The 19,138-nt window shown below is 43.0% G+C and overlaps 1 protein-coding gene across 1 annotated transcript; it reads left to right on the top strand.

Annotated features, from left to right (window-relative positions):
- Positions 1-1,359: 1,359 nt before the first annotated feature.
- LOC147963022 (E3 ubiquitin-protein ligase UPL3-like) lies at positions 1,360-11,030 on the top strand. The gene is made up of 18 exons (XM_087526611.1): positions 1,360-2,257; positions 2,593-2,703; positions 2,883-2,999; positions 3,113-3,280; positions 3,378-3,539; positions 4,223-4,462; positions 4,560-4,681; positions 4,780-6,181; positions 7,040-7,132; positions 7,515-9,083; positions 9,226-9,456; positions 9,550-9,654; positions 9,760-9,840; positions 9,917-9,985; positions 10,069-10,197; positions 10,281-10,400; positions 10,493-10,686; positions 10,798-11,030. The coding sequence occupies exons 1-17, from the start codon at positions 1,535-1,537 to the stop codon at positions 10,556-10,558; spliced, it is 5,508 nt and encodes a 1,835-aa protein (XP_087382737.1). The 5' UTR covers positions 1,360-1,534; the 3' UTR covers positions 10,559-10,686; positions 10,798-11,030.
- The last annotated feature ends 8,108 nt before the right edge of the window (positions 11,031-19,138 follow it).

The raw sequence follows: 19,138 nt of genomic DNA, 5'->3' as shown, positions 1-19,138 counted from the left end.
TCGATCCAAGTTCACAAGAATCACACAACTGCATCCTGCTTGGTGCTCAGCCGGTGATCGGTGAACAAGCGACAGGGACTCCGCGAGGCCACGATCGATGAGGCGTGGACCGACATGCGACGTTCGGTGATAGGGACTCCGCGAGGCCACGATCGATGAAGCGTGGACCGACATGCGATGTCCGGTGATAGGGACTCCACGAGGCCGCGATTAGGGAGGCGGTGACCGGCCACTCGGCGAGTTCGCGAGGGTTTGCAGATGGCGCTAAAGAAGAAGATGACGTATGTAATGATAGGTATAATTCTTTGTGCTTCTTTTTTCCCCTTAATTGCATTGTGGGTATGTATTCTTTCTAACTAGCTCCGCTTGCATGATCTATTACTTACTATTATATCCAGCTAGTTACTAATTCATGATTTATATATGGTTTTATGTTTTATAGGTCATCCTTATGCCCGTCTAGTTAATATGAATGATGCATTGGCAATCGATCATCCATGTAATCTTCATCAAGTTAGGCATTTAAAAGACTAATATTTAACTTTTGGATCTTAGTTGTATTTGTTGAACACCAAGTAATATATATCTAGTATTCTAGCGAGTTCTTGCATAGTTAAGTTATACTCTCTCCGTCTGAAAAAGCTTGTCTCAAGCTTGTGTCTCAAATGGATTCAGTGCTAGATACATCCATTTGAGGGACAAGTTTATCCTTCAAACGGACGTATTTAGCACTAACTTGATGTTAGATACATCCATTTGAGTGACAAACTTTTTTGGACGGAGTGAGTAATTAAATATTGTTATTCAGCACAAAAAGGGGAGGGATTTTTTTTTACTTGTGGAGGAAGAGAAGATCAATATTTAACTTTTGGATCTTAGTTGTATTTGTCGAACACCAAATAATATATATATATAGATTCTAGCGCGTTCTTGCATAGTTAAGTTATACATGTTTTCTTTTTGTTTATAAACTCCGCCAAACCTGAAAATTATTCCTACCCCTGCCGTCGTGGGTGGCGGTGCGAGACCTTGTGTGCCTGGTCGGTCTTGTCTGAAACAAAGATATACAGTAAGTAAGAGTCGAGAAAGAATAGCGAAAAAAGAAGGAAATATTTTGTTAGTACAAAATATAATAATTAAATATTGTTATTCAGCAGAAAGAGAGGAGGGAAAAATATGTTTTTACTGGTGGAGGAAGAGAAGAGAAGGGAGTGAAAAGGGAGGGGAGAAGCGGTCGGGGAGTGGGAAGTGGGAGGGGGAGTGAAGTCAGTGGCAAAAATCCCGTCTTTCTCCTCCCTTCACCGGCTAACCCTCGAGAAATCCCCAAATCCCACGCCATTAGCGCCCCCTCCCCCCCTCCATTAGGGATCCCCTTCCCCTCCCCCCGCACCGCCGGATCGATTCCGCCCGCCGCCGCCCCCTCCGGCGATCCGCCCGCGGGGACCAATCAGGCGCAGATCCGCCCGATGCGCCCGCTGCCGCCGCCCGCCTAGGCACGGCAGCGAGCCGCCCCGCCGGACCGCCCGCCGCGTGCATGGAAACGCGCAGCCGCAAGCGCGCCGCCGCCAGCACCCCCTCCTCCTCCAAGCGCGCCCGCACCGCCCCCCGCCCCGCACCGCCCGCGATGGACCCGTCCCCGTCCTCCCGCCGCCGGGCGCGCGCCGCGGCGGCAGCCGCGGCCGCCGCCGCGGAGAAAGGCAAGGACTTGGACCCCTCCTCCACCTCCAACCCGGCCCCCCACCACCACCACCACGAGGACGAGGACGAGGACGGCGACGACGACTCTGCCGCCGCCCCCTTCCCGCCCTCCTTCACCTCCGCCAGCACCGCCCTCCAGGGCCTCCTACGCAGGCTGGGCGCCGGGCTGGACGACCTGCTCCCGGGCTCCGCGGCGGCGGCCGCGGCCTCCTCCACCACCTCCGCGCAGCTCAAGCGGATCCTGGCCGGGCTGCAGGCCGAGGGCGACGAGTCGCGCCAGCTCGGCTCCCTCATGCAGCTCTGCGAGATGCTCTCCATCGGCACCGAGGACTCGCTGGCCGCCTTCCCCGTCGACGCCTTCGTGCCGCTCCTCGTCGGCCTGCTCCGCGAGGAGGACGGCCCCGGCGCCAGCCCCGAGGTCATGCTGCTCGCCGCGCGCGCCCTCGCCAACCTCGTCGACGTGCTGCCCTCCGCCTGCTCCTCCGTCGTGCACTATGGCGCTATACCGTGCTTCTGCGCCCGGCTCCTCACCATCGAGTACATGGACCTTGCCGAGCAGGTGAATTGCCAAATTAACCGACCTAGAACTTAATTGCTCGATCTACAATACATGGTAGCTAACGTTGTAGATCGTTTTCTTTTCTTTGCGCGAAATGAATATGCTGTTGCTTACAATTTTGCATGTGTTCGCGCCATATTTGGCCTGCGGTGAGACAATTAGCGTGTATTATGGCTGGATATTATCTTGTCATGAATCATGGATATTTCTACTTCTACTTACTTTACATTCTCAGTAGATTCGCATGGGAGACAAACATGTCTTCTTGTTCCCCTCATGCATTCACTCACCAATATACTGACAAATTACGGTATATGTTTTTATGATGCTCCTAGTCTCTGCAAGCTCTTAGGAAGATTTCCCTCGAGCATCCTACTGCATGTTTGAGAGCTGGTGCGCTAATGGCCGTCCTGTCGTATCTGGACTTCTTCTCCACTGGTGTTCAGGTATTTATCTGAATTCAACCCCACGGTTTCTTCAACAGAATGTAGTTCATTTTGTCGTATTCACAGAGCATGCGCCTTGGTTCCATTTTACTTCAGTTTTGTTTCCCCTGTCTTCCCTGTGTGCACTGTTTGCTTCTACTTACCATATATGTTTCCTTGGTGGACATGCATTCTTCTAGAGAGTTGCACTGTCTACTGCTGCCAATATTTGCAGGAAGCTGCCATCCGATGCATCCGAGTTCGTCATGGAAGCTGTACCGTTGCTCACTAATCTCCTACACCACCATGACTCTAAGGTTGGTGCCTTCGAAGTCCAAGCTTCTGACCCTTGATCTCTTATTATGAAATACGGATCCTGCCAGGGCACATACAATGGTTTCAACCTGTTGTTTTTGCACATTGATAACAGGTACTAGAGCATGCTTCTGTTTGTTTAACACGCATTGCAGAGGCCTTTGCTCACCATCCTGAGAAGTTGGATGAGCTGTGCAATCATGGGCTGGTTGCGCAAGCTGCTAACTTGGTATCCATCAGCAACTCCCCAGGCCAGACATCGCTCAGCACACCGACATATACGGTATACACAAATAAATGTGTTTTCTATCCTTCTGTATTGCTTACTTTGGCCCTTTTTTCCTGTTGTCTTGCTAAGTGTGGATTGCTCATCCTTTTAGGGTTTAATCCGTCTTCTCTCAACTTGTGCGAGTGGATCGCTGTTGGCAGCCAAAACACTTCTTCTTCTTGGCATTAGTGGCACCATTAAAGAAATTCTTTCAGGGTCTGGTTTGGTTGCTGGAACGTCAGTCGCCCCAGCTTTGTCAAGGCCTGCTGATCAGGTAGTTACATCTATCACTGGCTTTACTATTCTGTGGGTGTTAGCTTGATGACTAGTTTTTACCATCTTTGATGAGACCCAATTTGTATGTATTATCTATTGAAATTTGACTAGCAGATGATGTACTAGCATTGCTTCTTTCACATCCTCTCTGCAGCTTACAAAACTTGCTGAAAATGGAAAGGTTCCATAACATTTGTGTAATTATACATGCCAGGCATACGCGTAATTTAGTCCTGAAGAGAGTTATGTATCAAACATTCAAACTAGTCCACAGTTGGCTTGATGATGAACGTGCATATTATCATCCAAAAGAAAACTATAGAGCAAAGTAAAAATGCCATGTCTTAGGAGTATGGTGGCCAAGCAATTTAGTTATCATCCTTGATTTAGGCATCTTGCATCAAAACCTTCGAGATGTTCTATGGAGGCACGAATAGGGAACAGAAATGCACAAGTAAATCATGTATTCCAACAACCATATTTGGTAGAGTTTCAAGAGAATCTGACATTTTTTTGATATAGATGTGTAATGTTGTCTGTAGTTACTTCTCTTGCTTAGCTTCTCAAACATTGATTAAAACAATAAAATCGCATGTGTTTGATCCCGAGTGGGAGGGTAATATATGCTTGCATGCTTTTCTTGCATGAATGGTGTTCATATATTTACTTTTAACCCTGCAGATGTTTGAGATCGTGAGCCTTGCTGATGATTTGCTCCCACATTTGCCTGTGGGGATAATTTCTTTACCAACAAACTGTCGTGTATTTATTAAAGGCTCTTCTACAAGGAGACCTGCTCCCACCAAACAAGATGGGGCTGGTTCAACAGAAAATGAGAGGTCAGGCCATGAGAGTCTATTACAGGAGCACCCCGAACTTCTACAACAGTTCGGTATGGACTTATTGCCCGTAATGACACAGGTCTGTTCTCTTTTTTATTTCTTATTGATGAATTTTTTTTACGAACTTTTGGACTTATTTTTCGTTCTCATGCTTAATAACCTCCCCTGGCGGACAGGTGTATGGTTCAAGTGTAAATGCACCAATACGTCACAAGTGCTTATCTATCATTGGGAAATTAATGTGCTATAGCTCTGCTGAAATGATCCAGACTCTCCTTAGCACGACAAACATATCCAGGTACTGATACAAGTTTCTACTATGATGTGTGATTCATTTCTTCAATATACAATTCTTCTTTGCTGATCCTGTCTGAGTTATATAAATGTCCCTTGCAGCTTCTTAGCAGGCATTCTTGCTTGGAAAGATCCACAAGTGCTGATTCCTGCTCTTCAGATAGCAGAAATTATGATGGAAAAACTTCCCGAGACATTCTCCAAGTTATTTGTGAGGGAAGGTGTTGTTCATGCTGTGGAAGCACTTATATGTCCGGAATCCTCAAATATGGTGCCTCCTCAGGTACCACCACAGGATAAGGATGGCGATTCTGTTATGTCCTCACGCCCTAGACGACAGCGTCGTCGTGGGGGTGCTGCACCTACAGAGAACAGTTTGTTAGATGTGTCAAACGCCTCCAATTCTGGCATTGCCAGCGCATCGCCATGCTCTACAGAAGTTCCAGTCACCAGTCTCCGTTTTGAAGTTAGCGATCGTGCGAAGTCGTTCAAAGATAAATACTTCCCTTCAGACCATGGTTCAAGCGACGCTGGAGTCACTGACGACCTTCTTAAGCTGAGAGCACTGTGTGCAAAGTTGAATACTGCAACTGACAATGTCGTAACAAAAGCCAAAGGGAAATCAAAAGCCTTGAGCCCTAGCCATTTTGACATCTCACATGATGTGGATGAACAGTTAGACCTGATAGTAAATGAAATGCTTGCTGAGCTAAGCAAAGCTAATGGTGTCTCCACATTTGAGTTCATCAGGAGCGGAGTTATCACATCATTCCTTGACTATTTGTCATGTGGGACATTCGGGAAGGAGAAGGTATCCGAAGCAAACCTGCCAAAGCTTCGCCAGCAGGCGCTTAGGAGATACAAGTCCTTCATATCTGTTGCCCTTTCTGCCGACCATGAAAGGGATGAAACTCCAATGACTCTCTTGGTCCAAAAACTGCAAAGTGCATTATGTTCGTTGGAGCGTTTCCCTGTTGTGCTCAGCCAGTCTAACAGAATTGGTACTGGCGGCTCCCGTCTGACCTCAGGTCTTGGCGCTCTAGCTCAACCCTTCAAGTTGCGCCTGTGTCGAGCTCAAGGCGAAAAATCACTTCGGGATTATTCATCAAATATTGTACTTATCGATCCCTTTGCGAGTCTGGCAGCCGTCGAAGATTTTCTTTGGCCCAGAGTTCAGCGCGGTGAGGCTGCTTCCAAACCTCCAGTCGCTTCTGCAAATAATTCTGAATCTGGTACACCCGGTGCCGCTGCTGGTGGATCATCAACACCTGCATCAGCCCGGCGTCCAACAACAAGATCAAAGTCATCTGCTGCAAGTGCTGGTACATCTAGTAAGGAGTCTCTAGAGGAAAGCACTAGTAGCGCAAAGGCAAAAGGCAAAGCTGTTGTAAAACCAAGCTCAGCTGAACCAAAAGGACCGAACACAAGGAATGCTACCCGCAGAAAATCTGCCTTGGAGAAAGATTTGGACATGAAGCAAACACATGGTGACAGTAGTTCTGAGGTATGCATTGTTTTTTTTGCACTCTACATGAATAAGAGAACTCCAAAAAAGGATGTGGTTCTTATTTCAGTATAGCTTCCTATGAGATTCTAGTGCATATTCCATCTAAGCTGTGATACTAAATATGAGAAAGATTGGGTTAATAATAATAAATTATAAAAAATGGACAACTTCCTTTTGTTGCTTGTCATGTAGCTGCATCGGCACCGTAAGCTTTAGAGGGTGCTAGATAATTCATTGAACTATATCTTCCAGAAAAACTTCTGGGAATAGAGAAACATACTCAAATCTTGTATTTCTGTTTTTGCACAAACTGTGAAAGCTAGTGATATCATTAGGAATTTGTAGCAATAAGCTGTGCATAGATTTCATGTGGGTTTGAATCTAGTTATCGTTGTTATATCTGACAGAAGCTGTATACATTTACCAATGATGTAAATCATGTTTGGAAAAGAGGGCTGCATGTTTCGAGACATATTTGTGTAAGTACCAGTGCAATTGGCACATACCCTAGGCTAGCACCAGATATTTAAACATGCATCTTCTTTGGGCATTGTGCCATGCCCATTTTTGTTATTCGTGGCTTCTTGCCAAAGAAAGAGATAAAGCTCCCAACCCTTTTATATATAATAACTCGTGGTTGTTTGTTGGCTCTTTCCTGGTGATTTTCTCCATGAGTAATGTTGCCATGCACTGAGACCATCTTGTGCTGTATAGTTTGCGATAATGTGCAAGGGTGATTAAGCCGTATAGTCAACCAAGCTCTCAATTTAAAATTTGGGGATAATGTTTGGGTTTTTACTTGAACTGGAACTCTGCGAAGTAATACCTCTTTTTCTGTTATGTGCTTATGTGCAGGATGAGGAGCTGGACACATCTCATATTGAGCTTGATGATGCTTTAATGATTGATGATGATGACATTTCAGAGGATGAAGATGATGATCATGAGGTGATATTTTTTACGATGATCTTCATTTCTCTCGCAAACCTTGTATGTATTTGTATTTGGAGTATTAATGTGTTCATGAGATAGTTTAGACAGTCTGGCCTATTTTATACTCATGCTTAGGTGTAAGTTGGGGGTAGACAAGCATCTATATTTTCCCTGTTTGTCCTAAGTGATCCATCCACAGAGAATACAAAGGCATTGGGGGGGGGGGGGATGGCTCATATAATATAGTAAATTAGTTTATTGAGATTATAAGCTTCAAGATACTAAACTTAACAGGCATGCTTTAAGATTCACCCGCACTCAGGAAATAAAGATCTTACTTGAACAGCACGAAGATCATTTTTTTCTGCCTCTAATATATGACTGTTGAGATTTTCAGGTTCTGCAAGAGGGCTCTCTTCCTATTTGTGTTCAAGATGGGGTGCATGATGTGAAGTTGGGTGACGCTGATGACTCCAATGTTGGTTCAGCAAGTGATAGCCAGGCGCAGCCATCATCTGGTTCTGGTTCCAGTGCTAGAAACATTATGGGCAGGGGAGTAAATGCTGCTGAATTTCGAACTGCAGGTGCCTTTGGATCGCAAGGGGCAATGTCATTTGTTGCTGCGACAATGGCTGGGCTGACTTCTGGTGGTGGTCGCGGTGTTAGAGGTGGTCGTGATCGGCGTGGCCTGTCACTTGGAGGCAGCATGAGTGAGCACAACAAACTGATATTCATGGCTGGCGGGAAGCAGCTTAGCAAAAATTTGACCGTATATCAAGCAATCCAACGTCAACTGATGCTCGACGAGGATGATGAAGAAAGGTTCAACGGGTCTGACCTACCAAACGATGGAAACCGATTCTGGGGTGACGTGTTCACGATAACTTACCAGAAGGCTGATAGCCAGGCTGAGAAGGGATCCCAAGGTAGTTCTGCCTCATTGCATCAAAAGTCAGAATCAGGCAGATCTGTTTCTGAAGCACACAAGGTTTCTCTTCTTGATAGCATCTTACAAGGGGAACTTCCATGTGATTTGGAGAAAACAAACTCAACTTACAGCATTTTAGCGTTGTTACGTGTATTAGAGGGGCTGAATCAGCTATCCCCTCGTTTAAGAGCGCAGACAGCATCTGATGATTTTGCTGAGGGGAAAATCGCTACTCTGGATGAGCTATATGAAGCTGGAACCAAGGTGCCTTCAGAAGAGTTTGTCAACAGTAAGTTGACACCGAAGCTTACTCGGCAAATGCAGGATGTTCTTGCACTCTGCAGCGGCAGTTTACCTTCTTGGTGTAATCAGATCACTAAAGCCTGTCCCTTTCTGTTCCCCTTCGAAACGAGGAGGCAGTACTTCCATTCCACAGCTTTTGGGTTGTCCCGGGCGTTGAATCGACTTCAGCAGCAACAGGGTGATAATCCCAACACTGGCAGCGAAAGAGAGGTCCGATTTGGCAGGCTTCAACGCCAGAAGGTCCGTGTTTCCCGTAACCGCATTCTGGATTCTGCCGCCAAAGTTATGGAGATGTTCTCTAGTCAGAGAGCTGTTCTTGAGGTGGAATACTTTGGTGAGGTTGGGACAGGGCTGGGTCCTACGTTGGAGTTCTATACTCTCCTGGGCCATGAACTGCAGAATGCTCGGTTGGGATTATGGAGATCTAGTTCGCCTTACGATTATTCAGAAATGGAAATCGATAAGAATGGTGTGATCCATGTGGATTCTGACGATGATTTGCCAGCTCCTCAAGAACTCAACTCATCCGAAGATGCCCGGAATCTGGTACAAGCTCCTCTTGGATTATTTCCTCGCCCTTGGCCATCTAATGTTGATACCTCGGAGGGTAGCAGATTCTTCAAAGTCGTAGAATATTTCCGCTTGGTCGGTCGAGTCGTGGCGAAAGTCTTGCAGGATGGAAGGCTCTTAGATTTGCCTTTGTCAACAGCATTTTATAAGCTCATACTTGGACAGGTAAGTACATACAGACCCTCTTATTCGTGGAACAACATTCTTTTTTTCACCTTGTTATGTTTGTTCTACATGAGTTTCTTATATCACTGTATTTCCCTCCATTTTCAGCATCTACTAATGTAAAATGCTTTCTATTTGCTAGGAGCTTGATTTATTCGACATTATCTCGTTTGATGCTGAGCTTGGAAAGACACTGCAAGAACTGCAAGTTCTTGTTGAGCGTAGGAGGTTCCTTGAGTCCACTTGTGGCAAGGATCAGCTAGAAGTTGCAGACTTGCGTTTCCGTGGAGCTCCTATCGAGGACTTGTGTTTAGATTTTACTCTTCCAGGTTTTCCTGATTATATTCTCAAAGAAGGCGAGCAAAACACAATTGTAAGTGATGTGTTTATCTTAGGGAGTTCGTGTTTGCATTTGCTCTCTTTTTGTATACGGGTAGTAATAAATAGAATTTATTCTTTCCCTTAGGTTAATATCCACAACCTAGAGGAGTATGTTTCTTTGGTAGTCGATGCGACAGTGAAGTCAGGGATTATGAAGCAGGTTGAAGCTTTCAGATCAGGTTTTAGCCAGGTGCGACCTCTTTCTGTTCGTTTGTCAACCCCTTTTAATCATTCTGTAGATGTCTCGAGACTTATTTATTGTTCCTAAATGCCCGTGTACTTTTCTCTGTTTTAGGTCTTTGATATCTCATCCCTCCAAATATTTTCACCTCAAGAGCTTGACTATCTAATATGTGGTCGTCAAGAAATATGGGAGGTAATGCTTCATCTCCCTCTCTTGATTTCAGTTGTGTTCTGTTACATTTCCACTGAACTGGCCTTGATTGCTGCAGGCTGAATCACTGGTGGATAACATCAAATTTGATCATGGGTTTACTGCTAAAAGTCCTGCCATTATAAATGTAAGTGTGCCCGTATTTTCCTATATCTTAATCTGGCACTGTATATGTTTCAACCGATTTCTTGATCCTCTGCTTGTCTGCAGCTACTCGAGATCATGGCGGAATTTACCCCTGATCAGCAGCATGCATTCTGCCAGTTTGTAACTGGTGCTTCTCGGCTTCCAACTGGTGGTTTGGCTGCCCTTAGTCCCAAGCTTACCATAGTTCGAAAGGTGCTTTATGTCGACATCTGCTGCACATACGTCTTGGTTATGCCTTGTTTCTTTCTTAACTTGCTATCTCTTTTGATTGTCAGCACCCCTCGAGTGGGGTGAGTACTTTGAATACAAGCGGGGTAACAGACGCTGCGGATGACGATTTGCCCAGTGTCATGACATGTGCCAATTATCTCAAACTACCCCCATATTCCACAAAAGTAAGTATGGCTTTATTGTCTGGTATTTGCTGGTAAGTTTTAACGCGGTCTTGTATCCTCACTAACTTGCTTGTTTGGGCGTGTTCTCACAGGAAGTCATGCGCAAGAAGCTGCTCTACGCCATCCTAGAAGGCCGTGGATCTTTTGATCTATCCTGAGCTGATAACTAACGATACAGGGCTCACCATTCGATGCCCGTCAAATTTTATCCCGAATTAGCTTTCTTCTTCGTTGCCTGTAATAACATAGGTTGAGGTTACCAGCTGCTCTGCATAAAGCTTGAAAGGTCAGGTTCTAGCTATTACCAGCCTTATAGAGTTATATTTCTGTTTGGCTTTGTCGTGAAATCTTTTGCTTCCCCTCATCCTCATGTGCTGTCTGTGTTGCGGTTTTTCAGTTGAACTTGCTGAAGCGGCGAGCCTCGCGAGCACCACCGACAAGTATCAGGAGCACCTTTCCTCCAGTACATGTAAATAAAAAGGAGTATACATATTTGTCGTAAGGATTTGTTCGTTCGTTGGCGATACCCTGTCCTATGTATCGATTTGAGAATGTTGCTATGTTTGCTTTGACATTGTGTACATGTGTAACTCGATAATAAATTCGTGCGCTCTAGTGTATTTGAGATTATTCTGTGGCTGGTTCTCGAGTTACGGTCTAAACCTTACCGCCCAAACTTGAAAGGTAAAGTGGTCCCTGGCATTTTAACGCAAATCAACATTTCAAACAGGGCCGACATGTTAAACCACTCATCTTCCACAACAGGATCTTATTTTCTCTGATTCTTACTGATTTTATTGTTCATTTACTGCCTTTTGATGCGGTAAACATAAGAAAAATAGAAGGATCCAAACTGAATTGCGAATCAGCCGCTCGCAGAAGTAGATGGCACCATGTCATGTAGTTCTTTTGCTTCTTTCATGAGGGATGCGAGAGTGTGCCTGTTAAGCTTCGACGATGTGATTCCAAATCTGTCGATGTGATTCCAAATCTGTTGGCGGAGCGGAAAACTGTGGAGTAGTCAAGATCATGCTTGTTCTTGCAAGCAATTGAGAGTGCCTTTATCAAGCTGCTAAGGTCTTCTTATTTGGTAAATACACTGTCACTGTATGCAGCTACTTGAGATCATGGCGGAATTTACCCAGATCATGGCGGAGCTGGAGCTGAAGTCACCCTGATGCACCACTTAAAATTTTCTGGTACTAAATATAAGTGTGCTTCATAACCTCTAGCATAGACTATTGAACATAATGATAAGAACATAATTATTATTATTTTTTACAAAAAACAGCAATTAAAAGTAAGTAAAATACACCGGAGGTCCTAAAAGTATTCCAAGTGTGTCAAGTAGGTCCTATAAGTTTAAAATAAACAAATTCAAAATTTTCCAAGTTTCTTTTGTACCAAACATTACCGAGTATTTCACCCGCGTGCAAAGTTTACTGATGGAAAAACATTCGCAATAGTACGGGAAAACAAACAACGTCGATTTTCAAAAAGGCTATCTCCGAAAGCATTTTTTGAGACAAAAATTACAATCTCTGAAAGTATTTTCAAGCAGTATTTTATTTGTACCCGGGCATCCATGAAAGTCATCCCATCAGAAAATGCGCAAGTTGTTAAAAAAACTAAGGAAATACTTGTTACTTTTTTGAATTTGTAAAAAATGTTTCTATTTTTTTGGATTTTATTGTACATCCGAGTTGGATGTGCACCCTGGATCAGAATGACACACACAAATCACAATTATGAAACAAGAGACAAATTGCTTGATAAATATGCCTTACATTTTCAAATCCCAACTGAGTGTTTTAAAAAAAAAATAGGCAGCTTCGAAGAACAATTTGGACACTATAATGTAAATGACAATTAGGGTATAGGCCTGGTCCTATGCGTGCTCGATAGAGATTATGATTATTTTCTCGCTTCCCTGGCCTATATTTGTGATTGTTTTGGCTCCTTATTTGCCCAAATCTTATTTGGTGCATGTAGCGCTACTTACAGCATTACTGGTACATGGCGCCCACATCCCAGTTCAAAGGTCGCTCGTAATGGACCGGCCCATCTAGAGCGGCCAAATTTCTTGACTTTTTTCAATTTCGCAATTTAATTTTTGTTAACGTTTTCAAATTCATGATTTTTTTTTTGATTTTCATGTCATTTCTAAACTGTTTGAACTTTGTTTAAGTTTTTGAACCTTTTCCAAATTCGTGAATTTTTATTATTTAAGCGAATTGTTTTCAAAGATTGAACAAAATTGACATGTAAATTTCACAAGTTTTTAACAAGTACATTAAGTAAAACATGTAAAGTCACTCACATTTCAAAGTTTCCTTTTCTGATTTTATCTGAATCCCATCTTGCCTTTTAGGATTACTAGAGCACTCCAAAATACTTTTTTGATCAGTTGGAGCATTAGGCGGTTTATCTAAATCGAAGTCTCTCTAAATATAAGGCTTTGTGAGGATAGTAGGAGGACTTTTGATTGCTTAAATTTTTGGGGTGTTGTTGAAGTGCTTGCATGATTTTAGGAGATGATTAGATCAGTTAGGGCCCATCTCACCTTCAAGGGGATTGCACAACTAGATTTGGCCTTTAGGCCTAGAGTTATTGAAATCCAAGAGTAGTTCGCATGTGGTTTTGGCCTACCTAGTGTTTTTTGACATGCCCCCCCTCAAAGCATGCCAACATGTACATATTTCCTTCTTAATGAAAAGTCAGTGCTCCCGTAGGTTGCTAAAAAAGCATGAATATGGTATATGAATCTTGTATTGAATATGTGTTGTCTATAGGATTGCTTCATCTTACTTGTGGGTTATCACCTAGGCTAACCACTAGTACTTGCACTGAATATGGGTCAAAAGCCTGCGCCTTTTCGTTAAGATAAAGAAGTTGATTACTTGTATAACTTCACTTGATCGGTAATTGTTGTTGGTGTCATCTTCACTAAACACATATTTATTATCTCTGCCCTGACCTAGGGGCAGAGCGAGAATGTTTTGGTAACTAGTAAGTGTGCACGTCCAAATGCACGTCTCGACTAATATTACAAATATATGTGAGAATTAACATATGAGAAAAATATTTTGATTGCACTAAAAATATTACAAATCAAGAAAATTGTAATGTAGCATCATATGCGTCAGTTGTAGCAGAGCTAGGGGAGGATAATAAACAATGAAATCATCATGAGGAGTTTGAGTTCAATGAAATAATTATTCAACAGCTGATCGATACAATTGAGTTTGTTTTTTGTGCATTGAAATCAGTTCCAACTTGGAGAAGATCCTTATATTTTCCAGCTTGGGTGATATGATCATCCTTGAGAACATGTGCCATGACAAAAAAAAGCACAAATGAGAGATCAAGGTCCCATTATCCCATGAACATTCTAATGAGAAGTATTGGAAAAGATAACAAAACTTCCATGTAGAATCTGTTGTGGTATTCTCATTAGGGAACATGGATAAACAACACGTCACATCGAACAACTTAACATGCTGATAAATTTGAAACAACATATCTATGTGCATTAGCCACTAAAATGTAGCGCTTTGATTAAGAAAAACATTATTACTAATATAAAGTCGACAGCTGGTAGAAACCCAACTTGATGGGTTACATTAATTACGGTTTTGCTAGCTAGTGTTGGGTAACGTAGCATGCAATTTCAAATTTTTTCCTATGATCACACAAGATCTATCTAGGAGATGCATAGCAACGAGACGGGAAGAGTGTGTCCACGTACCCTCGTAGACCGAAAGCGGAAGCATTAGGTTAACGCGGTTGATGTAGTCGAACGTCTTCATGATCCAACCGATCCAAGTACCGAACGTATGACACCTCCGTGTTCAGCACACGTTCAGCTTGACGTCCCTCGAACTCTTGATCCAGTAGAGGGTCGAGGGAGAGTTCCGCTAGCATGACGGCGTGGCGACGGCGATGGTGATGTGATCCGCGTAGGGCTTCGCCTAAGCACTACGGTGCTATGACCGGAGGAGTAAACTGTGGAGGGGGGCACCGCACACGGCTAAGAGAATAACTGTTGTGCTATGGGGTGCCCCTGCCCCCATATATAAAGGAGGAGAGGGAGGAGGCCGGCCAAGGGTCGCGCCATAGGGGGGGACTGACTAGGACTCCTAGTACTATTCGCCCCCTTCCTTCCAACGGAGGGGGAAAGGGGGAAGGAGAGGAGAGGAAGAGGTAAAGGGGTCTGCGCCCCCTCCCCTTCCTATTCGGACTCCCCTTGGGGGAGGGGCTCCCCCTTGTGGGCTGTCCCCTCTTCTCTCCCATGGCCCATGATTTCCCCCGGGGGTTCCGGTAACCCCTCGGTACTTCGGAAAAATACCCAAATCATTTGGAACCATTCCGATGTCCGAATACAACCTTCCAGTATATGAATCTTTACCTCCTGACCATTTCGAGACTCCTCGTCATGTCCGTGATCTCATCCGGGACTCCGAACAAACTTTGGTCACCAAAACACATAACTCATAATACAAATCGTCATCGAACGTTAAGCGTGCGGACCTTACGGGTTCGAGAACTATACAAACATGACCGAGACACATCTCCGGTCAATAACCAATAGCGGAACCTAGATGCTCATATTGGTTCCTATATATTCTACGAAGATCTTTATCGGTCAAACCGCATAACAACATACATTATTCCCTTTGTCATCGGTATGTTACTTGCCCGAGATTCGATCGTCGGTATCATCATACCTAGTTCAATCTCTTTACCGGCAAGTCTCTTTACTTGTTCCATAGTGCATCATCCCGTAACTAACTCATTAGTCACATTGCTTGCAAGGCTTATAGTGATGTGCATTATCGAGAGGGCCCAGAGATACCTCTCTGATACTCAAAGTGACAAATCCTAATCTAGATCTATGCCAACCCAACAAACACCTTCGAAGACACCTATAGAGCATCTTTATAATTACCCAGTTACGTTCTGATGTTTGATAGCACACAAGGTGTTCCTATGGTATTCGGGAGTTGCATAATCTCATAGTCAGAGGAATATGTATAAGTCATGAAGGAAGCAATAGCAATAAAACTTAACAATCATTATGCTAAGCTAACGGATGGGTCTTGTCCATCACATCATTCTCTAATGATGTGATCCCGTTCATCAAATGACAATACATGTCTATGGTTAGGAAACTTAACCATCTTTAATTAACGAGCTAGTCAAGTAGAGGCATACTAGGGACACTTTGTTTTGTCTATGTATTCACACATGTACTAAGTTTCCGGTTAATACAATTCTAGCATGAATAATAAACATTTATCATGATATAAGAAAATATAAATAACAATTTTATTATTGCCTCTAGGGCATATTCCCTTCAGTCTCCCACTTGCACTAGAGTCAATAATCTAGTTCACATCGTCATGTGATTTAACACCAATAGTTCACATCTTTATGTGATTAGTTCACATCGCCATGTGACTAACACCCAAAGGGTTTACTAGTCAGTAATCTAGTTCACATCGCTATGTGATTAACACCCAAAGAGTACTAAGGTGTGATCATGTTTTGCTTGTGAGAGAAGTTTAGTCAACGGGTCTGTCATATTCAGAGCCGTATGTATTTTGCAAATTCTCTATGTCTACAATGCTCTGCATGGAGCTACTCTAGCTAATTGCTCCCAATTTCAATATGTATCCAGATTGAGACTCGGAGTCATCCAGATCGGTGTAAAAGCTTGCATCGACGTAACTCTTTACGACGAACTCTTTACTACCTCCATAACCAAGAAATATTTCCTTAGTCCTTTTAGGTAACTAAGGATAACTTTGACCGCTGTCCAGTGATCCACTCCTGGATCACTATCGTACCCCTTTGCTAAACTCATGGCAAGGTACACAATAGGTCTGGTACACAACATATCATACTTTATAGAACCTATGGTTGAGGCATAGGGAATGACTTTCATTCTCTTTCTATTTTCTGCCGTGGTTGGGTTTTCAGTCTTACTCAACTTCATACCTTACAACTCAGGCAAGAACTCCTTCTTTGACTGATCCATTTTGAACTCTTTCAAAATCTTATTAAGGTATGTACTCATCGAAAGTCTTATCAAGCATCTTGATCTATCTTTATAGATTTTGATGCCCAATATGTAAGTAGCTTCACCGAGGTCTTTCTTTGAAAAATCCTTTCATACACTCCTTTATGATTTCCAGAAAATTCTACATCATTTCCGATCAACAATTCACATATACTTATCAGAAATGTTGTAGTGCTCTCACTCACTTTCTTGTAAATACATGCTTTACCGCAAGTCTGTATAAAACTATATGCTTTGATCAACTCATCAAAGCGTATATTCCAACTCCGAGAGGCTTGCACCAGTCCATAAATGGATTGCTGGAGCTTGCACACTTTGTTAGCACCTTTAGGATCGATAAAACCTTCTGGTTGCATCGTATACAACTCTTCTTTAAGATATCCATTAAGGAATGCAGTTTTGACATCCATTTGCCAAATTTCATAATCATAGAATGCATCAATTGCTAACATGATTTAGACAGACTTAAGCATCGCTACGGGTGAGAAGGTCTCATCGTAGTCAACTCCTTGAACTTGTCGAAAACCTTTCGCAACAAGTCGAGCTTTGTAGACAGTAACATTACCGTCAACATCAGTCTTCTTCTTGAAAATCCATTTATTCTCTATGGCTTGCCGATCATCGGGCAAGTAAACCAAAGTCCACACTTTGTTCTCATACATGGATCCCATCTCAGATTTCATGGCCTCAAGCCATTTCGCGGAATCTGGGCTCATCATCGCTTCCTCATAGTTCGTAGGTTCGTCATGGTCAAGTAACATGACCTCCAGAAGAGGATTACCATACCACTCTGGTGAGGAACGTACTCTGGTTGACCTACGAGGTTCGGTGGTAACTTGATTTGAAGTTTCATGATCATCATCATTAGCTTCCTCACTAATTGGTGTAGGAATCACTGGAATTGATTTCTGTGATGAACTACTTTCCAATTCGGGAGAAGGTACAATTACCTCATCAAGTTCTACTTTCCTCGCACTCACTTCTTTCGAGAGAAACTCCTTCTCTAGAAAGGATCCATTCTTAGCAACGAATATCTTGCATTCGGATCTGTGATAGAAGGTGTACCTAACAGTTTCCTTTGGGTATCCTATGAAGAAAAATTTCTCCGATTTGGTTTCGAGCTTATCAGGTTGAAGCTTTTCTACATAAGCATTGCAGCCCCAAACTTTAAGAAACGATAGCTTAGGTTTCTTGTCAAACCACAATTCATATGGTGTTGTCTCAACAGATTTAGATGGTGCCCTATTTAACGTGAATGCAGCTGTCTCTAATACATAACCCCAAAACGATAATGGCAAATCCGTAAGAGACATCATAGATCGCACCATATCCAGTAAAGTACGATTACGACGTTCGGACACACCATTACGCTGTGTGTTCCAGGTGGCGTGAGTTGTGAAACTTATTCCACATTGTTTTTAGATAAAGGCCAAACTCGTAACTCAAATATTCGCCTCCGCGATCAGATCGTAGAAACTTTATTTTCTTGTTACGATGATTCTCCACTTCACTCTAAAATTCTTTGAACTTTTCAAATGTTTAAGACTTGTGTTTCATTAAGTACATATACCCATATCTGCTTAAATCATTTATGAAGGTAAGAAAATAACGATACCCGCCGCGAGCCTCAACACTTATTGGACCGCATACATCGGTATGTTTTATTTCCAATAAGTCATTGGCTCGCTCCATTGTTCCGGAGAACGGAGTTTTAGTCATCTTGCCCATGAGGCATGGTTCGCAAGTATCAAATGATTCATAAACAAGTGATTCCAAAAATCCATCTGCATGGAGTTTCTTCATGCGCTTTACACCAATATGACCTAAACGGCAGTGCCACAAATATGTTGCACTATCATTATCAACTTTGCAACTTTTGGCATCAATATTATGTGTATCACTGCGATCGAGATGCAATAAACCATTTACATTGGATGTAAGACCATAGAAGGTCAAAACAACAACTATTCCCTGGCTTAAATGAATAAAAGTATCGCAATAAACATGATCCAATCATATTCATGCTCAACGCAAACACCAAATAATATTTATTTATTTCCAATACTAATCCCGAAGGTAGAGGGAGTATGCGATGGTGATCTTATCAACCTTGGAATCATTTCCAACACACGTTGTTACCTCGCCCTCAACTAGTCTCTCTTCATTTTGTAACTCCTGTTTCGAGTTCTTAATCATAGCAACTGAACCGGTATCAAATACCCAGGGGCTACTATGAACACTAGTAAAGTACACATCAATAACATGTATATCATATATACTTTTTGTTTACTTTTCCATCCTTCTTATCCACCAAGTATTTGGGGCAGCTCCGCTTCCAGTGACCATTTCCTTTGCAGTAGAAGCACTCAGTTTCAGGCTTGGGTATAGCTTTGGGCTTCTTCATGGGAGTGGCAACTTGCTTTCCATTCTTCTTGAAATTCCCTTTCTTTCTTATTTGAAACTAGTGGTCTTGTCAACCATCAACACGTGATGCTTTTCTTGATTTCTATCTTTGCCGATTTCAGCATCATGAAGAGGCTGGGAATCATTTTCGTCATCTCTTGCATATTATAGTTCATCATGAAGTTCCAGTAACTTGGTGATAGTGACTAGAGAATTCTGTCAATCACTACCTTATCTAGAAGATTAACTCCCA

This window comes from Triticum urartu, chromosome 6A (genome assembly GCF_056163025.1).
Source record: "Triticum urartu cultivar PI428250 chromosome 6A, HENAU_Tu73, whole genome shotgun sequence".
Classification (NCBI taxonomy): Eukaryota; Viridiplantae; Streptophyta; class Magnoliopsida; order Poales; family Poaceae; genus Triticum; species Triticum urartu.
Note: the sequence above shows the minus strand (reverse complement) of the source record. Positions and strands in the feature narration are given on the sequence as shown.

Bases quoted from the DNA above. Each gene is read 5' to 3' on its own strand.
- LOC147963022 (XM_087526611.1), top strand. From the start codon at position 1,535: ATGGAAACGCGCAGCCGCAAGCGCGCCGCCGCCAGCACCCCCTCCTCC. The intron at 2,258-2,592 runs GTGAATTGCCAA...TGATGCTCCTAG, and splicing joins ACATGGACCTTGCCGAGCAG to TCTCTGCAAGCTCTTAGGAA. The intron at 3,540-4,222 runs GTAGTTACATCT...TTAACCCTGCAG, and splicing joins TGTCAAGGCCTGCTGATCAG to ATGTTTGAGATCGTGAGCCT.